This window comes from Cervus canadensis, chromosome 20 (assembly GCF_019320065.1).
Source record: "Cervus canadensis isolate Bull #8, Minnesota chromosome 20, ASM1932006v1, whole genome shotgun sequence".
In the NCBI taxonomy this organism is placed as follows: domain Eukaryota; kingdom Metazoa; phylum Chordata; class Mammalia; order Artiodactyla; family Cervidae; genus Cervus; species Cervus canadensis.
Window position 1 is genome coordinate 28,459,414 of NC_057405.1, and position 22,430 is coordinate 28,481,843.

The 22,430-nt window shown below is 36.3% G+C and overlaps 1 protein-coding gene across 5 annotated transcripts in view; it reads left to right on the forward strand.

Annotated features, from left to right (window-relative positions):
- The window catches only part of MYO6 (myosin VI), a 156,543-nt gene that overhangs the window by 71,658 nt on the left and 62,455 nt on the right, over positions 1-22,430 (forward strand). For all 5 annotated transcript variants that reach the window (XM_043438982.1, XM_043438984.1, XM_043438985.1 and 2 more), the window contains exons 7-13: positions 4,673-4,728; positions 7,377-7,474; positions 7,813-7,977; positions 12,002-12,082; positions 14,711-14,891; positions 20,077-20,221; positions 21,349-21,506. In XM_043438982.1, the coding sequence (XP_043294917.1) occupies positions 4,673-4,728; positions 7,377-7,474; positions 7,813-7,977; positions 12,002-12,082; positions 14,711-14,891; positions 20,077-20,221; positions 21,349-21,506 (884 nt within the window). The remainder of the gene's footprint in view (positions 1-4,672; positions 4,729-7,376; positions 7,475-7,812; positions 7,978-12,001; positions 12,083-14,710; positions 14,892-20,076; positions 20,222-21,348; positions 21,507-22,430) is intronic.

Sequence of the window (22,430 nt, forward strand, 5' to 3'; positions counted from 1 at the left end):
ACCATTTTAACCATTTCTAAGTGTACAGTTCAGTAGTGCTAAGTATATTCTCGTAGTCGTTCAGCCAATCTCCAGAACTTTTCATCTTGCAAACTAAAATCCTATACCCATTAAACAACTCTGCGTTCCCCCCTGACCGACTCACATGCCAGGCAACCACTGTTCTTACTTCCTGCTTTTTTGATTTTGACTACTCTGGGCACCTCATGTAGGTGAAATATACAACTTTTTGCTTTTCTGTGACTGGTTTTCCCCCATTAGCATGATGTCCTCAGAGTTCGTCCATGTTGAGGCATGTGTCAGGGTTTTCCTCATGTTTAAGGAGTAGTATTCTGTCATGTTTACGTATCACATCTTGTTTATCCATTCACTCATCAGCAGGCACTGGGGTTGCTTCCATCTCTTGGCTCTTGTGAATAGTGTTGCCTTGAACATGATATGAACAAAGAGTTACAAAGATCTCCTTGAGATTTGACCAGGTTGACCTTGAATACTTTTACATGCTTTATGACATAGTTTGAAATGGTGGACTCTGTTTCTATTACAAAAACAGACACCTTATGTGGAAGCTAAGCTGGGGATTTTTGAAATCTAGCTTTGACATGTTATCCTCAGGAGGATCCTAGAGGAGACCAGTGCTGGTTAGGCAAAGGGAAATCTCCAACCATTCTTTCTAAATCCAACCATTACATTCTGTTTTCAATATTCCTGCTATTAGAGCGGTCAGAATAATTTTTTACCTTAAGTTTGTGATGGCTGACCTTCTTGTTTCTACCTCCCCACAACCCTCCTCCCAGCGTCAAAGATAAATATTTCTATGTGTAATGAATATCATATTTGAGACACAATAGTTGGTTAAAATCAGAATGTTCCCGAAAAGTTCTAAAAAAATAATGCTGATTTAGATGTCAAAGACCATCCAAATAGGATTTTAAATATCAGAAAAGCTATAATAGAATAGTGAAAGAAAGAAAGTGAAAGTGAAGTCGCTCAGTCGTGTCCGACTCTTTGTGACCCTGTGGACTGTAGCCTACCAGGCTCCTCCGTTCATGGGATTCTCCAGGCAAGGATACTGGAGTGGGTTGCCATTTCCTTCTCCTGAATATCTTCCCGACCCAGGGATCGAACCCGGGTCTCCTGCATTGCAGACAGATGCTTTACCGTCTGAGCCACCAGGGAAGCCCTAATAGTATAGTAGGTACATTTAAATATAAATTTGTAATATTTATATGAGCCGTTCCAGTATATGATTCAGGTTTCAATGTTAGATGTGTTAAATAATATTAAAATTAGAAATATAGGTTGCCAGCTCAAGATGGCAGTATAGAAGAACATATACTCATCTCCTCCTGAAAGAGCACCAGACTTGCAGCTAGCTGTTGAAAAACCATCGACAGGCAGAAGGACACTGGAACCCACTGAAAAAGGTACCCTATGTCCAAAGACAAAGAAGAAGCCACAGTGAGGCAGTGGGAGGGGCACAATAGCAAGAAAATAAAATCCCATTCCTGCCAGGTAGGTGACCCACAAACTGGAGAAAAATAATACTGAAGAAGTTCTCCCACTGTTGTGAAAGTTCTCAACCCCAGCCTGGGGACCTGACAAAGAGACTGGGAGTCCCCAGGGAATCTGACCTTGAAGGCCAGCGGGATTTGCTTATAGGACTTCCATGGGACTGTGGGAAACAAAGACTCCAGTCTTGGAGTGCACAAAGTCTTGCATGCACCAAGACCCAGAGGAAAGGAGCAGTGACCCCAGGGGAGATTGAACCAAAACTACCTGCTAGTGTTGGAGGGTCTCCTGTGGAGGTGTCAGTCGGCAGGGGCTCATCACAGACTCAGGAGCATTGACAGCCACAGTCCTGGAAGGTCCCCCATGGCATAAGCCCTCTTAGAGGTTGCCATTAACCCTGCCCTAGAGTCTAGACCCCAGGGCTGGGTCTCCTTAGGCCAAACAACTATCAGGGAGGGAATGTAACTCTGCCCATCAGCAGATAAGTGGATTAAAGCTTTACTGAGCAAGGCCCTGCCCATCAGAGCAGTCAGTTCAGTCGCTCAGTCGTTTCTGACTCTTTGTGACCCCATGAATTGCAGCACGCCAGGCCTCTCTGTCCATCATCAGCTCCCAGAGTTTACTCAAACTCATGCCCATCGAGTAGGTGATGCCATCCAGTCATCTCATGCTCTGTCGTCCCCTTCTCCTCCTGCCCCCAATCCCTCCCAGCATCAGGGTCTTTTCCAATGACTCAGCTCTTCGCATGAGGTGGCCAAAGTACTGGAGTTTCAGCTTCAGCAACAGTCCTTCCAATGAACACCCAGGACTGATCTCCTTTAGGATGGACTGGTTGGATCTCCTTGCAGTCCAAGGGACTCTCAAGAGTCTTCTCCAACACCACAGTTCAAAAGCATCAGTTTTTCGGTGCTCAGCTTTCTTCACAGTCCAACTCTCACATCCATACATGACTACTGGAAAAACCATAGCCTTGACCAGATGGACCTTTGTTGGCAAAGTAATGTCTTTGCTTTTTAATATGCTCTCTAGGTTGGTCATAACTTTCCTTTCAAGGAGTAAGCATCTTTTAGCAAGACCCAGCTTTTCCCATCACCATTCCCTCCAATCAGGAGGCTTACACAAGCCTCTTAGCTTCCTCCATCAGAGGGCAGACAGAAGAAGCAAGAACAACCACAGTCACACAGCAGCTAAAACAAAGACCACATTACAGGATGAAAAAGCAGAAAGTTGTGTTCCAGATGAAGGACAGGATAAAACCCCAGAAAAACAGCTAAATGAAGTGGAGATAGGCAACCTTCCAGAAAAAGGATTCAGAATAATGATAGTGAAGATGATCCAGGATCTTGGGAAAACAGTGGAGAAGATGGAAGAAATGTTTTACCAAAGACCTAGAAGAACAAACAAACAAATAAGACACTAGAAGGAATCAGTAACAGAATAGCTGAGGCAGAAGAATGGATAAATGACCTGGAAGACGGAATGATGGAAGTCACTGCCAGAAAACAGAAGATAGAAAAAAGAATGAAAAGAAATAAAGACAGCCTAAGAGACCTCTGGGACAACCTTAAAGACACCAACATTCACATCATAGGGGTCCCAGAAGGAGAAGAGAGAAAGGACCTGAGAAAATACTTGAAGACATAGTAGCTGAAAATTTCCCCAATATGGAAAAGGAAGTAGTCAACCAAGTCCAGAAACACAAAGAGTCCCAGGTAGGATAAACACATAGTAATCAAACTGATAAAAATTAAAGATAAAGATAAAATATTAAAAGTACCAAGAGAAAAATAGCATACAAGGGAACTCCCATCAGGCTATCAGTTGATTTCTCAACAGAAACTCTAGAAGTCAGAAGGGAATGGCACGATACGTTTAAAGTGATGAAGGGGAGAACCTACAACCAAGAATACTCTACCCAGCAAGACTCTCCTTCAGATTTGATGGAGAAATCAAAAGCTTTCCAGACCAGCCAAAGTTAAGAGAATTCAGCACCACCAAACCAGCTTTACCACAGTGCTAAAGGAGCTTCTCTAGGCAGGAAACACAAGCTAGGAAAAGACCTACAGAAAATAAACTGTGAACAATTAAGAAAACGGTAATAGGATCATAGATGCTGATAATTACCTTAAATGTAAATAGATTAAGTGCACCAAGCAAAAGACATAGGCTGGCTGGGCAGATGAAAACATGTGCATGTATACACTTCTACTTACCACATCAGTCTGCTTGACTCCCCCAAATTGTATATAATTATTTTATAATGTTAGGTTAATTATGCTCCCATTATGACTTGCAATTATAATTATTTTTTATTTTTTGTCTGGCTATTGATTGTGAAAACTGATAAACATCTTTTACTGTTGCAATTATGTAACTATTACTCACTCAGTACTGTTTGTATTATGATTGGTCAACAGAAAAATAATAGAACTCTGTATCACCAGAACTATGATTTAATAGAAAAACCTGTAATCACTTTTTAAAATCCAGATACATAGCAGAATTATCTTGGAATTTTTTGAAAAATACAAATGCCTAGATATTGCCTCTTTTTTCTCCAGAGCCCCAGATATGTTTCTAGTAAGCAGCCATGTTTAAAAACAACTGTATTATATGATGATATATTATTTTTATCTAGTTCATTTTACTTTTTCCATTACATGTTCAGTGCTCCCATTTCATTTAGTTTGTGTGTTCCGTTTTCCACCTCTTCTTGTTTTTCTTTTGATGTTATTTCTCAAGTCTTTAGCAAGTGGAGTAGAAGAGCTTTTATATAAATATATATATAAGTAATATATATATTTCAGAAAATTTAGAATTTTTGCCTAAAATATTTATGACAATTTGATTCCTCTTGTTTGACTTAGTATGACTAGAATGCTAGATTTCTAATGAAAAAAATAGATATGCAACAAGCAACAAAGGTTTACTGTATAGCAAAAGGAACTCTAGTCAATATCTTGTAATAACCTATAATGGAAAATCATTTCAAAAGTAACATGTATATATGTATAACTGGATTACCCTGCTATGCACTGGAAACATTGTAAATCAACTGTACTTCAATAAAATGTATAAAGAAAAAAATTTTTAAAAGCAATATAATACATGCAATATCATTGTCATCTAACATTTTTTTTTTATCCTGTATTTTAAACAGATATCTGACTGAATCCTATGGAACTGGTCAAGATATTGATGATAGAATTGTTGAAGGTGATAGAACTTTTTAAATTCTTATTTTTTATTGTTAGATATGGACTGAAATTAACTTAGAAGAATCCTCTAAGTGCTCTGGAATGTTCTCACAGAGATCCAGAAGACTCCAATCTCTTACAAGTCTTTGCTCCTTTGTTATCTTGTCATTTACTTAATGTCTGTTGTTTTTCCCCTGACCCCATGTGCACACTCAGAGGGCAGAAATTTTATAGATTCCAAATCCCTGGAACAGTACCTGATACATGGCATGTGCATCATCATTTATGGAGCTATGATGAGTGAAAGGAATACAGGAAGCCCTCTGGCCTCCTGTGCATTTTGTTGACCTTGTTTTAGTAAAGGAGAAAAGGAGAGGATTATTTGGAATTGAGGTGCTGGGGGGAAATCATTTTAACAAAAGTGTACCCTTGGAAGGCAAGAGTCTGTACACTGATTTCCTTAAGCAGTCAGTGTCTGTACACCCCTTCGACAGTCTTTCCATACCCTGTTTGGACACTGCTGGTCCAGGCAAGTCTGCGGTAGCCTCCCACAGCACAGGTTCCTCTCTGGTCTCCCCTCCTATAATCTATTCTCTGTGTGGAAGCTGGAATGATCTGTTTTGCTCCAAGCTCTTTATTGGCTTCATATGTCTCTCAGGGTTAAACCTACCTTGCTCTTTGTGGCCAGGTGCCTGCCTCTCCTGGTCTGATTGAGTCATTTTTCCTGTGAATCCTCATGCTTTAGTCACATTGGTCTCCTTGTAGTTCTTTGAGGTGTTTCAAGCCTCCTTGACACCTCCCTCACCACTTCTTCCTACCAGACACTCAGTATTTAATAATGATGATGGTATTGACATGTGTGGGATGCATTAGGTGTTGTCTGATTTGCTTAAAATGGGTTACCTAACTTAACCTCTTCACAGAATACGAGGTAGGTGTTTTGTCCCTGCTCCACAGATGAGAAACTAAGGTAAAAAGAGTCTAAGTAACTTTCTGAAGAGTAAATAGCTCATCACTTGTGGAGAAGGGACATATAGACAGACGTCTTAATTGCGTAATCTACTAAGTGCTCTTTTTAATACTCCTGACATTTAAAAAAAAAAAAGTTCAGTTGAACAAAGATTTGTCAGGAGCCTTCATGTATTTTCTGGAGAAGGAAATGGCAACCCACTCCAGTACTCTTGTCTGGAAAATCCCACGGACGGAGGAGCATGGTAGGCCCATGGGGTTGCAAAGAGTTGGACACAACTGAGCAACTTCCCTTCCCTTCATGTATTTTGCTAGATCATGGCAGGCAGAAGTTACATACACTTTTTCACAATTAGGTAAAACATGCATGTACATGAATATAAATTCTACTCTAATAAACATTTTTAAAGTTTACATCAATAAGATTTTTCATATTTCTTGATATAAATAATTTTCTAATTTTATGTACAGTTCTCACTGATGTATGGTGGCACACCAAGGTATAATCACAGTAAAGTGCCTTTACTGAGAGAATTGTCGTTTAAAATTGAATGAGTAAATAAAAAATAAAGTAGGGATTAATTTAATAAAATACTAATTAATATTCTGACTTGATTATGTGAGGTGCAGATTCACTTGGGAATTGGATGTAAGCCTAGTTTCTTTCAGGAGAACACTCTGTGTGATGTGTAACAGGCTGTAGTTGAGGACCAATGGAAAAAGTTACTCCAAATTTTTCTCCAGCCTCTTACTGGAGGATAGTGCATGTTAACTGGCAGGGCCATAGAAATCTTGAGGTGACATATACATGCTAACATTTCCTTCAGTTTTAGTACTTTCTTACTTATTTTAGCAAGTGAAGCAACTTGCCAGTGATCTTTAAATGGATTTGAAGACTACTTAAGCTTTCTACTGTGGACAAAGAGAAATGGACTTTAGACTATTTCATAAGAAATATTCTAGCAATAAACACATGAAGCAGTTTATGAGGTTGTTGAAGGAATGTGTAAGAGTGGCACTAATCTGGTATAATTATAGTTGAGACTATGGAGAGTACAAAACTCTAGTAACTCTTTCAATAATGTAGAGTGTGTGTGTGGGGTGGGGGAGAGACATTATAAAATGAAGACAATTAAAATTTTACATTTGTTCCTTGGGGTTTCAGAAACTATTGTTCTGAGAACCTTTTGTACACAGTTCTATAAACTGAATTTGTTAGGTTTTGTTGGATGTGCATGTAAAAATGTTAAATCTGGAGGTTATGTTAATATATATATTTAAAAGTAGGTCAACTAATAACATTTTGCCTGTATTTTATCATAGGAAATTTGCTGTTTTCTGCTCATGTAGGGCTGATGTGGAAACTATAAAAATATTTAGGGAGTAATTTTTAAAGTTGAGTTAGAGATTTTGTAATCTAATGACTTTTGAAAATTTAGTCTTTGCCATAACACTTAATTTTCTTTTGATAAATTTTGAATAAATTTTCCATCTTTAGTACTTTAATAGGACCTGACACATAGGGGGAGTCAAGAAATATTTGTGGGATTTGACATTACAAGTGAATTCATTCGTGTTAGTTTTGTGAGAGTATTTTTCTAGTTATATGTATTTATTAATAAATGGAAACACTATATTGCTTTGTAATTTTCCTTCATATTAATTTTTTATGGCATATTTTCATTTCTGTTTTAATAGCTAACCCACTCTTAGAAGCTTTTGGAAATGCAAAAACTGTTCGCAACAATAATAGCAGTCGATTTGGGAAATTCGTAGAAATACATTTCAATGAAAAGGTAAGTGAGAGTGAGTTTTGGGTTAATATATTTGGGAAGTGTTTTTAGAAAAAGCAAAAGGTCTTGATAGAATTGGTAGTGTACTTGAACTCATGGCAAATATATTTAAATTTTTCTCTTACTATTAGATATTTGGGAGAATATATATGTTCACTGTGATCTCTGTAAATTCTAAAGCTTATGTTTATTAATAGTTATCTATTTTCCCCCTTTATTTGATAAATATTGCAACCTCTTTGATAGACAAATGGTTATTAGGAAAGATAGTTTAACATTGGTAGATTATACCTTAAGACTTCAGATGCAAAACCGTAATTTCTCTCTGTTTTGTTTTCTAGAGTTCAGTTGTTGGAGGATTTGTTTCACATTATCTTCTAGAGAAATCTAGGATCTGTGTTCAAGGCAAAGAGGAAAGGAATTATCATATCTTTTATAGGTTGTGTGCTGGTGCTTCTGAAGATATTAGGGAACGACTTCATCTGAGCTCTCCAGATAATTTTCGGGTAGGTTGGATGAAAAGAAATTTCATAAAGTTTTTGCAAATTGAATTGTCTTCTATTCTAAAGCGTATTTCAGTGTATTTTGATGTCTAGTTGCATATAACTTACATTAAGTTCAGTGTATTGTGATAGAATGACTTCTGTAATAAGTGGATCTGTATGGAGGTTTATTGCTTAGTTTATAACACGGTATGAGAAGAAACGTAATGGGATAGGTAAAAGGAAAGATACTAAACTAATTGTATCAATTGGTTATCAATTTATCTTCAGTAAGTAGTTTATAATAGTTCTGTAATGCTAGCTTTACAGTTACCTTTGACTTACTTACAAAAGAAAAGTTTGACCACTGAATTAATATTAATAAAAGATCCCTACTTGTCTTCCTTAATTCATTTCAGCAAATATTTATTGCTTACCCTTTGGGTACCAGGATTGTGACATAGTTAAAAAGATAAATGAGACACAGTTCGTGCTTCTGAGCAATTTAGGAACTGGTGGAAAACATGTACACAATTTTGACTGATATGTTGAATGAGTAAGAGAGATGCATAGGAAGCTGATAATTTTGGGAAAAACCTTACTGGAACAATTGATGCTTGATCAGAATCCTGAGGGGTTTTCAGGTGTTAACTAGAGACGGAAACATGCAAAGGTATTCCTGGTAAATGCAAAGAGATAAACAAAGAAAGGCAGGAAGTGGCTTAAAGCGAAGGACAGGAAGGACAGGACAGGAAGGACGGGAGTTGAAGCTAGAGAGTTGGGTCTTTTTTCTGTAGTTAGTAAGGAGTGGTTGAAGGGTGTTAAGAGGGGTGGGGTGGGGTGGTGGAGGAGGGGATGGATAGAAATTGCGACCATGGGTAAGTGAGTTGGGAACCGGTAGGTGACATTGCAGTTACTCAGTGCCTGAATTTGGTTTAGCGATGGCAGGGTTACTGAGGAGGGGATGTGTGAAACAGAAGGTAAAGTGACCTGACTTGGAGACTGAATTAGGTCAGGAGAAGGAGGAGTCTGAAATTATTTTCTAGGATTTCATTAGGGTAACTGGGTGGCTGTAAATACCATGTTGGGGCCAGATGGAAGATTTGTGGTGTGTAGGATGCGTCCAGTTTTGGAGTCTGTGGATTATCCAGGTGGAGCTGTTCAGAAGACTGTTGGGTGGGCCAAGATCAGGTCAGAGCTGCAGGGACAGGTTTGCGAGATGTCAGTATGCTGATGATAGAACTGTGAGAGTGAGGAGATGAGATTGTGCAGAGAGATTGCATAACGTAGAACAGCATGTGCCAGGATCCAAACTCTAGAGGTAAAGAGGATGAGTATAGATGAGCTGTCTAAGAAAGGAAGCCCAAGTGGAGTTGCGAGAGAAGCACGAGGAAGTCAGGAATGCCAAGTGTTCAGTTTCGGGAAGTGGTGACTGGGAGTGGTAGGTGTAATTTACAAGTTCTCAGCTGGAAAATGGCGTCCCTATTTGGGACGTGGGAATCGTGGGGTGCAAGTCGGAAGTGCAGTCGGTGTAAAGTTCTCCAGGTGATTCTCATAGTCCTTTTTGGCCAGTAGTCCTACTTGAGAATCATGACACACATTTATCTTTAATTATTGTTCTGTGTGTGTGTGTTTGCAACCTGGCTTCTCTTTATTACTTCAGTCAATTTCTTTTAATGTATATTTGGACATTTAAAAACTCTGTTGTTTTAAAATGCTTTATAACTGCATCTGTGTTTGTAGTTCTGCAATGTTTAACCTTCTCTGGGGGTGATGGTGGTTTAGTCGCTAAGTCATGTCCGACGCTTGTGACCCCATGGACTGTAGCCCGCCTGGCTTCCCTGACCATGGGGTTCTCCAGGCAGGAATACTGGAGTGGGTTGCCATTTCCTTCTCCAGGGGATCTTCCGGCCCAGGAATTGAACCCAGGTCTCCTGCATTGCTGGCAGATTCTTCACCGACTGAGCTATGAGGGAAGCCTTTACAGTATCTTCATGACAGTAGAAGAGGCATTTTTCTACAGTGATTTTTAGAAAGGGACTATAATATGAATTACATGGAATTTAATATTGTTGATGTGGCTTTGTCAACACTGAGTTAAGGATAAAGTGACATGGCTGTTGTCTTAACATAGTGTTTCTTTCTACTTGGGGGCTTGGGAACGTAGTTTCTTTGTCTCAGAATGTAGAGTCTTTCCTGTCACAAGGACAGCCGCCAATCTAAACGGGCAGCCTCTGAAATGCTTTATCAGGTCAGAGTTTCCTGTCCCTGTGGCGTGACCTAGGGGCATGATTTCCTCTTACAAGGGCATCCTTTTAGTGGTAAGAGGAAAACTAGAGGAACAGCATTAGCTTTTACCGAAAAACATCTGCTGTCTTGGATATTCCTCTCTGGCAGGCAGGCATGCACCTCTGTATTCCTTCCCCCAAATTATTCTGCCTTAGAGTGACCTCGAGTCTTGGTCATTTCATCAGGTTTTTCTCTGGTTTAGTTTAGGCCTCCAGTAATAACTCGGGGATAAAGTTGTAAAAACAAAGCAGAAACTGCAGCAGGGTGAACACTCCCCCCACCCCGCCTCCAGATTTTTTTCGTCTCTGCTGTATACAAATTAGTGACTCTATCCAAATTAGTATATAAAGAATTATAGAGTTACATCTGTTCAGAAACATCCATATTAACTACACATGTATTTTAGAAAATAAAAGGTTAAAAATGCTTATATTATTCTAAATTTTGAAATATTTTTGCACATGTTCCATGGAAGTATTCATTATAGTCATGCAAGGATCTTTGAATATAAATAAGGCTTGGATAGAGTGAGAATGGGTGACTGGAGAAGTTACAGCTTTCTAGTTACAGAAAAGTTAGAAGAAACAAGTATTGTTCTTAGGTTTTATTATTAAGTCCATCTGTCTAGAAACCTAGTATTTGATAAAAACAGTTGCAGTAGGTGGATAAAACTCTTGCTATCAAAGAAAACATTTGTTTTGGGTCCATATAGCTAAGCTACTATTACCCTACTAAATAAAAGAGCTCTGTTTTGAAAGTCAGTTGAAATTGCTTACCAGTATTATCCCTTTTATTTTATTCTTTCCCTCAAGATTTTAGTTTGCAAAGAAAAATTCGTTGGATATTATTTTCTGGTTTTAACTGTATTTTAATATTTCACTATAATGGGGCGAGATAAATGCATTGATTATCTTCAGTATTAATTTATACCTAAATCATTCGATTTACTGTAAATTTTTTCTTGATATCTGTATAATTTAATCTTGGAATTCATGTCATTGGAGAGTGGAATCCTAGTGACCTGATTTAAGAAAAGCTGAGATGTTTAAAAAATTTTCTTATCCTGTTCCCTATGCACTTCCTTCCTGAACAACCCCCACCTGTTAAATGTGGGTAATAGATTCTGCTCAAGACCAGTAGATTATTTTCTTTTCAGTTGCTTCCCTTGTTCTGTGTTTTCAAAGCACTTAGTCTTAAAAAACTTCTGGGCAGGGAAGTAAATCATTGAGATAAAAGCTGAAATTGTTATTTGAATACCTGTGAAGGTTCATAAAGCAAATGTAATTTATGTACAGTTAGTGTTAACTGTCAGTCATTATGAAAGGTATGGTTTGAAGGACTGATTGTAAAAACCAGAAATTAATAAACTCAATATTATTTGTTAATTATTCAGAATTTAAAATATTACTCAAAATATTCAACCACATTGTGGGTCCTTGTTTGAGACTTCTTGCATATTTAGGTCATATCTTGTGAAGGTTTAAAATTGCTCCCTTTTAAAAGTAGGAAAGCTTTATGGTACTGTTTTTTCTGTTAATCATTTAATTCAACTTTCAGATTAAGAGTTTCACCATCCCTGGTTTGATTAATAGAAGTAAAGTGTTTATGATATACAGAAGTATTGATTTTAATTGAAAGATTAAATGATACTCAGGTTATGTTTAGAAATGGTTAGCACTGTTGGATAGATTGTGTTTTCCTTTGTGTTAGTTTCCTGTGGATCATGTTGTTAATTATATTTTAAATTTCTTTGTCATAGTATTTAAACCGAGGCTGCACTAGATACTTTGCTAACAAAGAAACTGACAAACAGATTTTGCAGAACCGAAAAACTCCTGAGGTAAAGTAGACTTTAAAAACAGATTATAATCTTTAATGCAAAAAAATTGTGCTGAAAGATACATTCTGTTTTTATTTTGAAACCCAAGTAAGATTTCTTACTTTTAGGCTTATGCGTAAAAGACCCCACAGTCATTCACGCCTCTCTCGCCGTGAAGCACTTCATCCCTCTTTTGCTATTTCTAGAAGCTGCAGGCTCTGGGTCTTCTTGGTGGGACCTCAGGGCACTTTTTGTCTTGTTATTTTCCAAACGTGAAGGTATCAAACTGCCTAAAAATCATCCTTTGCTAACAGTTTTGAAACTTACTCTCATATTAACCATTAGGATTAAATATAAAATATGTTCTTCATAATTTATTATCTGTGTCAAGGCTGAAATAAGCTTTGATGTACAGAAAGAGTGAGCGCTGTTGTGAACTAATTATGTGTTATTGTGATATTTCTCTTTAAAACAGCATGTTTCTGTAATTATTATGAAAAGCTTAGTTTTATGTGTAACTTTTACAAATTATTGTATTTCTAGGATTAATTGGATATAATTATACCATTAAATATTACTTTAAAGGCATAAAATCCTTAATGTAAAAATCTACAACCTTTATAAATTCTAAGATGCAATGTGTAGGTGGTAAGTGGTATGAAGGTGTAGCTACTCAAGTAGCTTAAATTATGAAATACTAAGTCAGGATTAATTATAGGGACTAGTTCATATTGTCTTTATTAATTTTTTAAAAAGATTTGTATTGAGTGTTTAATTGAACAAAGTTTTATTATATTCACTTTTTAATGTCTCTGCATTTGAGTGAGTTAGATGTTTTTGACTACTTTCAAGATAGTGAGAATTATATCTTTAATATATTCATAGAAAAGAACAGAAAACAAAAATCCCCATTATTTTGAATTCTAAGCAGATGAATCTGCAGTTAATGTTTGTTTAAATTGATATTTTATTTATCATTTTAGATACAGATGTCTGAATTATAAATTGTAATCATCCATAGTTGAGACTTTAAGAAATGACATTATTATTTATTACAGTATTCTCTTTTGTTATGATAATCTATATTTTTACAAGGTACCATTGAAATACAGAAATTGTATTATTTTCACTAGGATAATTGGGACATTCCCTGGTGGAATATTGCCACTATCCTAAAGGAAAAAGCACATACATATATACATTTAATCTTTTGGTGTGGAAAGACTGAGCGGAGAGGAAAGAAGACTGTTATTTTACTTTCCAAAGAGTATTGTACTCTTTGTACTCTCCTAAGAAGAAAATGTTCACTTTCTGATTCTAGAGTCACCATACTTTGTTAAGAATCTTATTCACATTATTGAGTTTATATATAAAAATATGTAAGTGACTAATGGATTTAATATGTTTAAATTGCTTTTTATTGTTTTCTGTATCAGGAGGATGAGGTGATCATTTTGACTATTCAGAATTCTTTGCCTAGTTCCATTGGCGTGTTTTTAAGCTGTGTGTAATTTTTAGGAGAATGCAGTATTTTTAGTCTGCTGTGATAGCAATATATTCATGGACATTTGATTAGAAACAGTTTTCAAGTGAAGTAACTGATCAATTGCAAGACTAAAAATTCTGCATGATATGTGTTTTCTTTTAAATTTGGCTGCATGTTGTTGTTTGCTGCTTTGAAGAATAAAATTAAATTTCTTTGTCTAGACATTTTCCAGAAATTTTACACGTGCATAATTAAACGTTTCAAAGACTGTGGAAAGGCAATTACAACTTTAGCTGGGAAGCAATTGGCAACCCAGAGGAAAAAACAACTCTCCTAGGGATGTCTAGAATGGCCAGTTAATTCTGACACTGTTACCTAACGTTTAATTTTGCTTATTCATTCTCAAATTCTGGAAAATTGCTAGTCCAATCTTTCTGTGTCCAGTAACTTTGTTTTTCCTCCTTCTAGTTTCTGCAGGGCTGACTTTTCTTCTTCCTTTTTCTGAGTTTATTATAGGTTCTAGTGAAGAATACATTAGATGAACATTCTTTTAAGAAAAGAGATTTTTCTCTGCCATTTTTTCTGAAATGTTTTCAGTCATTGCATGAATTCTTAGCATAAGCATAATGCTTACTGATATACTTTACCTCATATATACTAATAGATAAAGGCTTAAAAATTAACTCCCAGGCCATGAAAATTGTTGTTAGCCTTTCCACTGTTCACTGCTTTTGAATACTGGTACAGCTCAGATTTAAAATTGTATTACAGTTTTTTAAAACTTCAGTTCTTTTTGACCTTTGGTTTTATGTTGATTCAACCACAGATATTTCCTTCATTTTCACTCAATTTATGTTTTTATATAATGTCTTAGCTTTAGAGTTAAAATTGTAATTAAATTGGAAAACATCTCATTCCATTTTTGACTGGAATTTTTGTGGAGATAGGTGTAGATTCATACACCATTGAAAGAAATAATATATAGATCCTGTGTACACTTTGCCCTGTCATTCAGTTTTTGAATGTGTTGAAACACTAAAGTTTTCTGATTGACACATTTTATTTTTGCATGTTATATAGTGCATTACTAGACCTTGAGTAGTTGTGTAGGTGATACTTAAGCAATGTAGACCACAATTAATTGATGTCTTCTTGTCTTGTAGCATCTTAAGGCAGGTTCCTTGAAAGATCCTTTGTTGGATGATCATGGAGATTTTATTAGAATGTGCACAGCTATGAAAAAGATTGGCTTGGATGATGAAGAAAAGCTTGATCTGTTCCGGGTAGTAGCTGGTGTCCTGCACCTTGGGAATATTGATTTTGAGGAAGCCGGCAGCACTTCAGGTTGGTTTTTTTTTGTGTGTGTGGTCTTTTTGTTTTGTTTTAAAAAGAAGTAATATTTGAAGTTCCGTCATTTAATTGCCTATGTACATTGACTCTGTGTGCTAGTTTGTTAATCCCCTACATTTCCAGACTATATTGTTTCACATGATGAAACTTGCAACTGAAGGCTGCTGCATTTTTGATTATTGTGAAATTTGTTTTTGAATAAAGCAGTGATACTGATGAGGAATAAACTCATTTTATGAAGGATAAGTAACTCTGACTACGAGGGTCATATTTGGTTAAATTTTTGGACTTTTCAATAAGTGAACAGAATAATCCTCTACTATCTTTTGAGGCATTTTGATGTTTTTCTGGTTTCACTGATCTAAACTTGGATTAGTTAGTTAGGATAATTGAGTACATAAAAGCCCATATACATTATTATCGGAAATGAAAACAAGTTAAACTTGATGCACATTGAAAAAGCATTTAAATGCCTGCATGATACAACTTCTCAACCATACTGTAAATACCAAGTCTTCCCTGATGGCTCAGATGGTGAAGAAATCTTCCTGCAATGCAGGAGACCCAGATTGAACCCCTGGGTTGGGCAGATCCCCTGGAGAAGGGAAAGCCTACTCACTCCAGTATTCTTGCCTGGAGAATTCCATGGACAGAGGAGCCTGGTGGGCTACAGTCCATGGGGTTGCAAAGAGTCAGACATGACTGAGCAACTAACTCTTTGTATGATCTTAAGTTTGATCCATGAATGGAGGGGTTGGCTCATGGTCAAATCTGACTAGCTGCCTGTTTTTGTTTTGTAAACAAAGTTTTATTAGAACACATAAAGACATTTATTTATGTCTTATCCATGCCAACTTTCATGCTGCAGTGGCAGAGTTGGGTAGTTGTGACAGACTGCATGGCCGGCAAAGCCTAAAACCTCATAATTTAGAGAAAAAGATTGTTGATTCCTGCATAACATACATTGTTTAAAAAAAATCAAAAGCACCATTTAACACAGCGATCAGTAATGTGGGCTTTAGTGTCAGATCCCAGAAGCTTTGTAAACCTTGACTTTTTCACTCATAAAATAATGAAGAGCTAATCCACAAGGGAAATGTTTTTTAAGTACAGTTACCTTAAGAGTAGTTTGCATATAAGGAGGGGGCACAAGAGGAAGGAAGAACATTAAAAAATGAATGTGTCTGCTATGTGCAAGACCCTTCCTATATTGTGTTTCGTTATAAACATCATAATCATAATCTGAATTTAATAAAGATAATGAGATAGAGGATATTATCTCCATTTTACAGAAGTAGGACCTCTGAGAAGTTTAAGTAGTATGGTCACTAGTGAAGTTGTAGGTATGAGAGCTGGTTCTCACATGTGACTGACTTTGGTGTGTGTGATAACTGCCCCTCATTGCCCTCTGTCACTGAACTTTCTGGGCAGATAGAAGTTGACAGTCTTAATGGCTTTCAGGCTGAGTGTCTGTGAGTCTGTGACCTCAGCATCAGATGACAGAGTGTGGTATATAGGAGTACATTGTCTAGGGCCAGTCTCTTAACCGTGTGTTAACCTGCCTGTGTGACCTGGGGCCAGGAACTTAACCTCTCTGAGTCTCGATTTCCTCACCTGTAAAGTGGGAATAATAAATACCGAGTCCAACCTCATGTCATAAAGAGGAATAAATGAGTTGAATATTTATAGAATGATGCAAATACTTATGCCTGCCATGTAGTAATCACTGTGTTTTTAATGCATAAGTAAAATAAAAATACTGATTACTCCCAGTTAAAAATGAAAAAAGGAAAAAGAAAAACCAGGCAATATCAGGTATGTACTCAGTATGCATTAAAATTTGTATTAGTTTCTTTTGAGGGATTTGAAAATGTAATGAAATGTTAGAATACATTTTTGTTTGCTCTGTGGCATCATTATACCAAGGGAGCATGTAGGAATTCCAAGTATTAATAATATCCAAAAATGTTTAATTAATGCACACTTTGGAAATATTGTTTGTTTCAAGTGATAGGTGGCATGTTCACACACCTTGTATTATTGCCCTGTGGTAGGACATGCAGGTGTACACAGAGAATCATGAATGTGGGTCTAGTTAGTTGGAAAGCATTTAATTGTCAAAAGGCAGTTAGTAGATATTTACATTGTCTTTTATTTTTCTTCTCAAACTTCCTTCTGTTGAAGGGAAAATGAGCAGAAAGCAGAGCAGATTGGAATGAGGCAATAAATCAAAAGAATTAATAAACTAAGTCATTTTTATTTTAATAGCTAAGATTTTATTATATTAATCTTCATCGTTCCTATAATCCTTCCTGTAGATTCAGATGATTTCTTTCTAATTAGAATTTATTTTTTCCTGTCCCAGAGAGCTCAATTTTGGCATGACTTTGCAATTTGAAAAAGCTCTGGATATTTTGTGATTATTTTATCAGAAAATTTATTCTTTAATAAATATGTAGACAGCTCCCACTGCTATTTAGAAGTTTTTACTTGATGGAAATGCAAAAAATACCTATTGGGACTTGCTATGTTTTTAAAATTCCACATGATGAAATATACGTTATTATAAGAACAATTATAAAAAATTGTTCAAAGAAGTTCATTTTAAGAAGGAGTGACATGAAAGTCTTACATTATTTTATAGTGTGGTTTTTTTTTTTGCCTTTCTGAAGTTTTTAATGTTTTAAAAAACTTTTAATTTACTAGCATAAATATTTTATGCTAGTATTATATAATTCCTGAAAGTATATAAGAAATGTTGCAAAATAGTTAAAAATAAAAAAGCATTGAAATGAATTGATCCGTTATTGGTGGTAAATTTTTTGAGTTATGTAATTTTAGATCATGTGTATGTGTGTACAAACTAGAAATTAGTAGTAATTTTATTTTCCTGGAATTAAGGGTTTAATATATCTTATAAGTATTCCTCTTCCCTTATTGTTTTTTTCAGCTTTATTGAAATATAATTTATATTGAGTTGCACAATAATCACTCTAATCAGTTTTAGAACATTTTCATCACTCCAAAAAGGAACTCCATACCCTTCATTAATTACTCCCCAACCCTTCCGAATACCTAGCCTTTAGGCAGCCACTGTTCTATATTGTCTCTATCAATTGGGTGTTTCATATAAATGAAATCAAACAATATGGGCTCTTTTGTGACTAGTTTCTTTCCCTTAGCATAGTATTTTCAAGGTTCATTCATTAAACATCTGTCAGGACATCATTTCTTTTTTTGCTCACTAATATTTCATTGCATGGATATATACCACATTTTGTTTATCCTTTTGTCATTTGAGGAACTTTTAGGTTGCTTCTACCTTTGGCTATTAAGAATATTGCTACAGTAAACATTCATGTGCAGATTTTTGTGTGCATATATATTTTCATTTCTCTGTGTGTATGCCTGGGAGTGGAATTGCTGAGTCATATGGTAATTCTATATTTAACCTTTTGAGGAATTGATTTTCAAAGTAACTGAACCAGTTTTACATTCTCACCAGTCTAGTGCATGCAAAGTCCTGCCTCATTGTGGTTTTTATTTGCATTTTCCTGATGGATCAAGGTGCTGAGCATTTTTTCATGATTTTATTGGCCATTTGTATATCTTTTTTTTGAGAAATGACTGCTTATATTCTTTCCTCATTTATTTGATTGCCTTTTAAAAATTCACTTGTAAGAGTTTTTAAGTATATTCTGAATAGAAGTTCCTTATCAGATACATAATTTGCAAATATTTTCTCTCTTTCTGTGATTTGTCTTTTAAATTTTTGATAGTGTTCTTTGAAACATAAAAGGTTTTCACTTTGATGAAATCCAGTTTGGGTTTGGGTGGATTCCGGGAGTTGGTGATGGACAAGGAGGCCTGGCATGCTGCAGTTCATTCAGTCGCAAATAGTCGGACACAACTGAGCAACTGAACTGAACTGAATTTGCATATTTTTTTTCTTTTGTTGCTTATGGTGCCATATCTAGGAAACCAACCTAGTCCAAGATCATATGGATTTATGTCTGAATTCTTCTAAGAGTTTAATAGTGTTAACTCTTACCTTGAAGTTGAGTTTGAGTTAATTTCTTTGCCTGGTATGAAGTAGAAGTCCAGCTGCATTCTTTTGCCTATGGATGTCCAGTTGTCCATTGCCATTTGTTTGAAATGCAGTTCTTTCCTCAATGAATTGTCTTGACAACACCTTATTCATATGAGATCTCATAGTCTGTTTCTCCTGAGACCAGTCTGTTAAATGGTTTATCTATTTGTCATGATATAATTCTCATTATGATTACATGCATTCTTTGTAATTTTGAAATTAGATAGTCTTAAGTGAATCATTTATACAGTCCTAAACATATTAAGTATTTATTATTTTATTATTATTAATAAGACAATAATTATATGTGCTTATTATGCACCAGACACTCTTCCAGGCAATTCACATATCCACCCTTACTAGTCTTCATAACAACCTTATTAGATTGATACAATTACTATCCTTATTATATGGGTGAGGAAACTGAGCATAATAAGTAACTCATTCAAGGTCACACAACTAGTAAATTGTAGAGTCGTAAGAGCCTGGAGTCTAAAGCACTGTTGTATGCTGTCTTTCTATAAAGAAGCATTCTGAAACAGCCTCATAAATAGGAATGTATAGATATGATGTTCAGAAAAAAGGGCCATGGCCTCCTCACCCTCCTTTGTCCCCGAGTATCACCAGCACATGCATGAGTGCACGCTCACACCCGCCCCTAGACAAACATCCACACCCACACTGACCTCACGACGTTTACCACTGAAATTACTCCTTAACGCTTTCTGCAGTCATATGAGTTTTAGTGATAAGGCATTCTATTATTCCAGAGATTTAATATATTAGCAAGGTTTGTAATCTATCATTAGTATATTTCCCTTACAGGGTCGTGAAAAATGAAACCATGATAGGTTAAAATTGATGGGCTGAAGGGATTGTGTCATGGGCTGCCCTGAATGAGAGTTGCCCAGTGACCTTGGCAGTCTGAGTGTCTGACAAGGGTGGGGAACAAGGGAGGTGAAATTACAAGTCACAAATAAGCCTTGTCTAGTTCATAGCTTTATGTCAGTGAAGTGTACTTCTAAGAAATGCATCTTGAAAATCTCGTGTGATGTTTATTAATTGCAAATTAAAATATGTTTTCATTAGGTGGTTGTAATCTGAAGAATAAATCTACTCAGTCATTGGAATATTGTGCTGAATTACTGGGTCTGGATGAAGATGATCTTCGTGTAAGTTTAACTACAAGAGTCATGCTGACAACAGCAGGGGGCACCAAAGGAACAGTGATAAAGTAAGTTCCCTGCTCACTGCTCCCTGCAAGTCCTGCCTTGGGGGGAAAAAGCCAGATCCTGTCTCTGTTCCTTGCTGAGTAAGGCAAAGGACTGTTTCAAAACATTTCAGTAAATGTAAAAAGTAAGGATTAAGAAAAGCCCTGTTAGCGACACAGAAAATTCCATAACTTACTTTGGGCAACATTAGCAAGGTATGTTTAGCCTGGTTCTCTGCTAAGCTAATTCCCAATTATTGTTACGTTGAAGACAAGCTCAGTGAGGAGAGTGTATAGTAGTGCCCGCAGGAGTGTGGTTCCTTCAGAGACTTTTCTGGAGCCCACGGGAAGGCTGGTAAAAGCCCCGGGTGTGGTCCTTCGCTCCATTTCCCCTGTGTTCTAAAGCAGTTCTGTGTTTTATGGATGGAGTGTCCACATCAGAGTCCCTTTAGGAAAGGGTTCTTCTGCAGGAAATGTAAGTTGAGAAACCGCTGTTTAGAAGAGATTCAAGTATTAGTCTGACCTGAATGACTTTGGAGGTTACTTTCAAAGTTTGACAAATTTTTCTTGTGTTCCCAAAGTGCCTCATGCTTTATGACATCATTTAGCATAGTGTCTGGAAATTCTTCTGCGTGGCAGTCTGTCTTCATCACACCGCGTGTCTGTATCTACGGCTGTTACGCTGTGTAATTATTAGTACTTAGATGAAAGAGCAGAGTGGGACAGTTTGGATTTTAAGATACACTTTTTTTCTTTTTTCCCTAAACAGTGTTAACAAATTACTGAACTTTAAAGTTGTCTGGAATTAAACACAGTTTCTTTTGCATTTAAGAAAGTCACATGGAAGATTATTCCTCTGAATAAATTTTTTGTGTATTCAGCATGTACCGTGAGGTATAAAATTAAGGTTAAAAAGATTTTTTGAGCCTAATATTCTTTTACTCAATAATAGGTCTTTACTCTAATTATAGATAATTCTCTTGTAGTATTCTACTTGGCCCTATTTATTTGTTTCCATTTACAACTGACATTTTGTAGCTGTTTATTTTGTCCTTCACATTGACTGTGTGTACTCAGTTCTTGGGAACCTGGTGTTATTTCCATAACGTATTACTAGGAAGAATTTCTGTTGACTTGGTCTTCTTTTACAGGGTACCCCTGAAAGTGGAACAGGCAAACAATGCCCGGGATGCCTTGGCAAAGACTGTCTATAGCCATCTTTTTGATCACGTGGTAAACAGAGTAAACCAGTGTTTTCCTTTTGAAACATCGTCCTATTTTATTGGAGTCCTGGATATTGCTGGGTTTGGTAAATATAGTTTTGTTTGTGAATTTGTATCTGTTTGATATTTTTACACCCAGTTTTTCCACACATGTTTAAAATAAAATTTTAAAAACCTTTTTTCACTTTAATACCTTTCACTTTAATGTATTTCCAGTTATATGTCCATACTGTCATTTCATTTCATAATATGATTTAAATAAGAAGCTAATGTTTCAGGATAAAAGAAAGGACTGGTGGATTTTGGTCACACCAATGCTTAAATTAAAACATGCTGATTGAAACTACTGTGGGTAGACATGTCTCAGTACTTTCAAATGAGTAGAACTGAATGAAGTCTTCAGTGTTGCTGATAGAGAGAATTGGCTCATCAAGACCATTGACTCCAATGTAAAGCTGGGTACAGGTTGATCCAGCACACTGGCCAAACTCATAACTATGTATAAAAATTCATCCTGAGTATTAGTTGTCATCAGTGAGCTATTTCCAATTAATTTCTACCAAATGAGTGAGCTATTAAGATAAATATTTGAGAAGAATTGTGGATGTGTATGACCCGAAATGAAATGAGTCACTGATGTCCGAATGCTTTGTTTGAAATGACCATGTTGTAAAAATCTCAAAGTAAGTCTGACCATTTTTTTATTGAGCTTTATCAGTGTGGGCGTTCCTTCTGTCTGCACAAGTGCTGTCCTTTGTAATTTGTTTGCAGTTGCCAAGAGAAGATATGAGTGTTTACATTTTTGGGAAGGGCAGAGTTTTGTTTTTGATGTGATATATATTTTGAAATTTACACTAAAGCGCATTACCTTTTGTTCAGAGCTAGAGAAACATTCATTACTGACTTCAGAATTTCATAGTCTTCAGACATTTGTTTCCCGGTCTGCACCAGTTTGGCACAGCACATGAATACACAAAGTCATAACATTTTAAAGCTGCAAGGATCTTAGA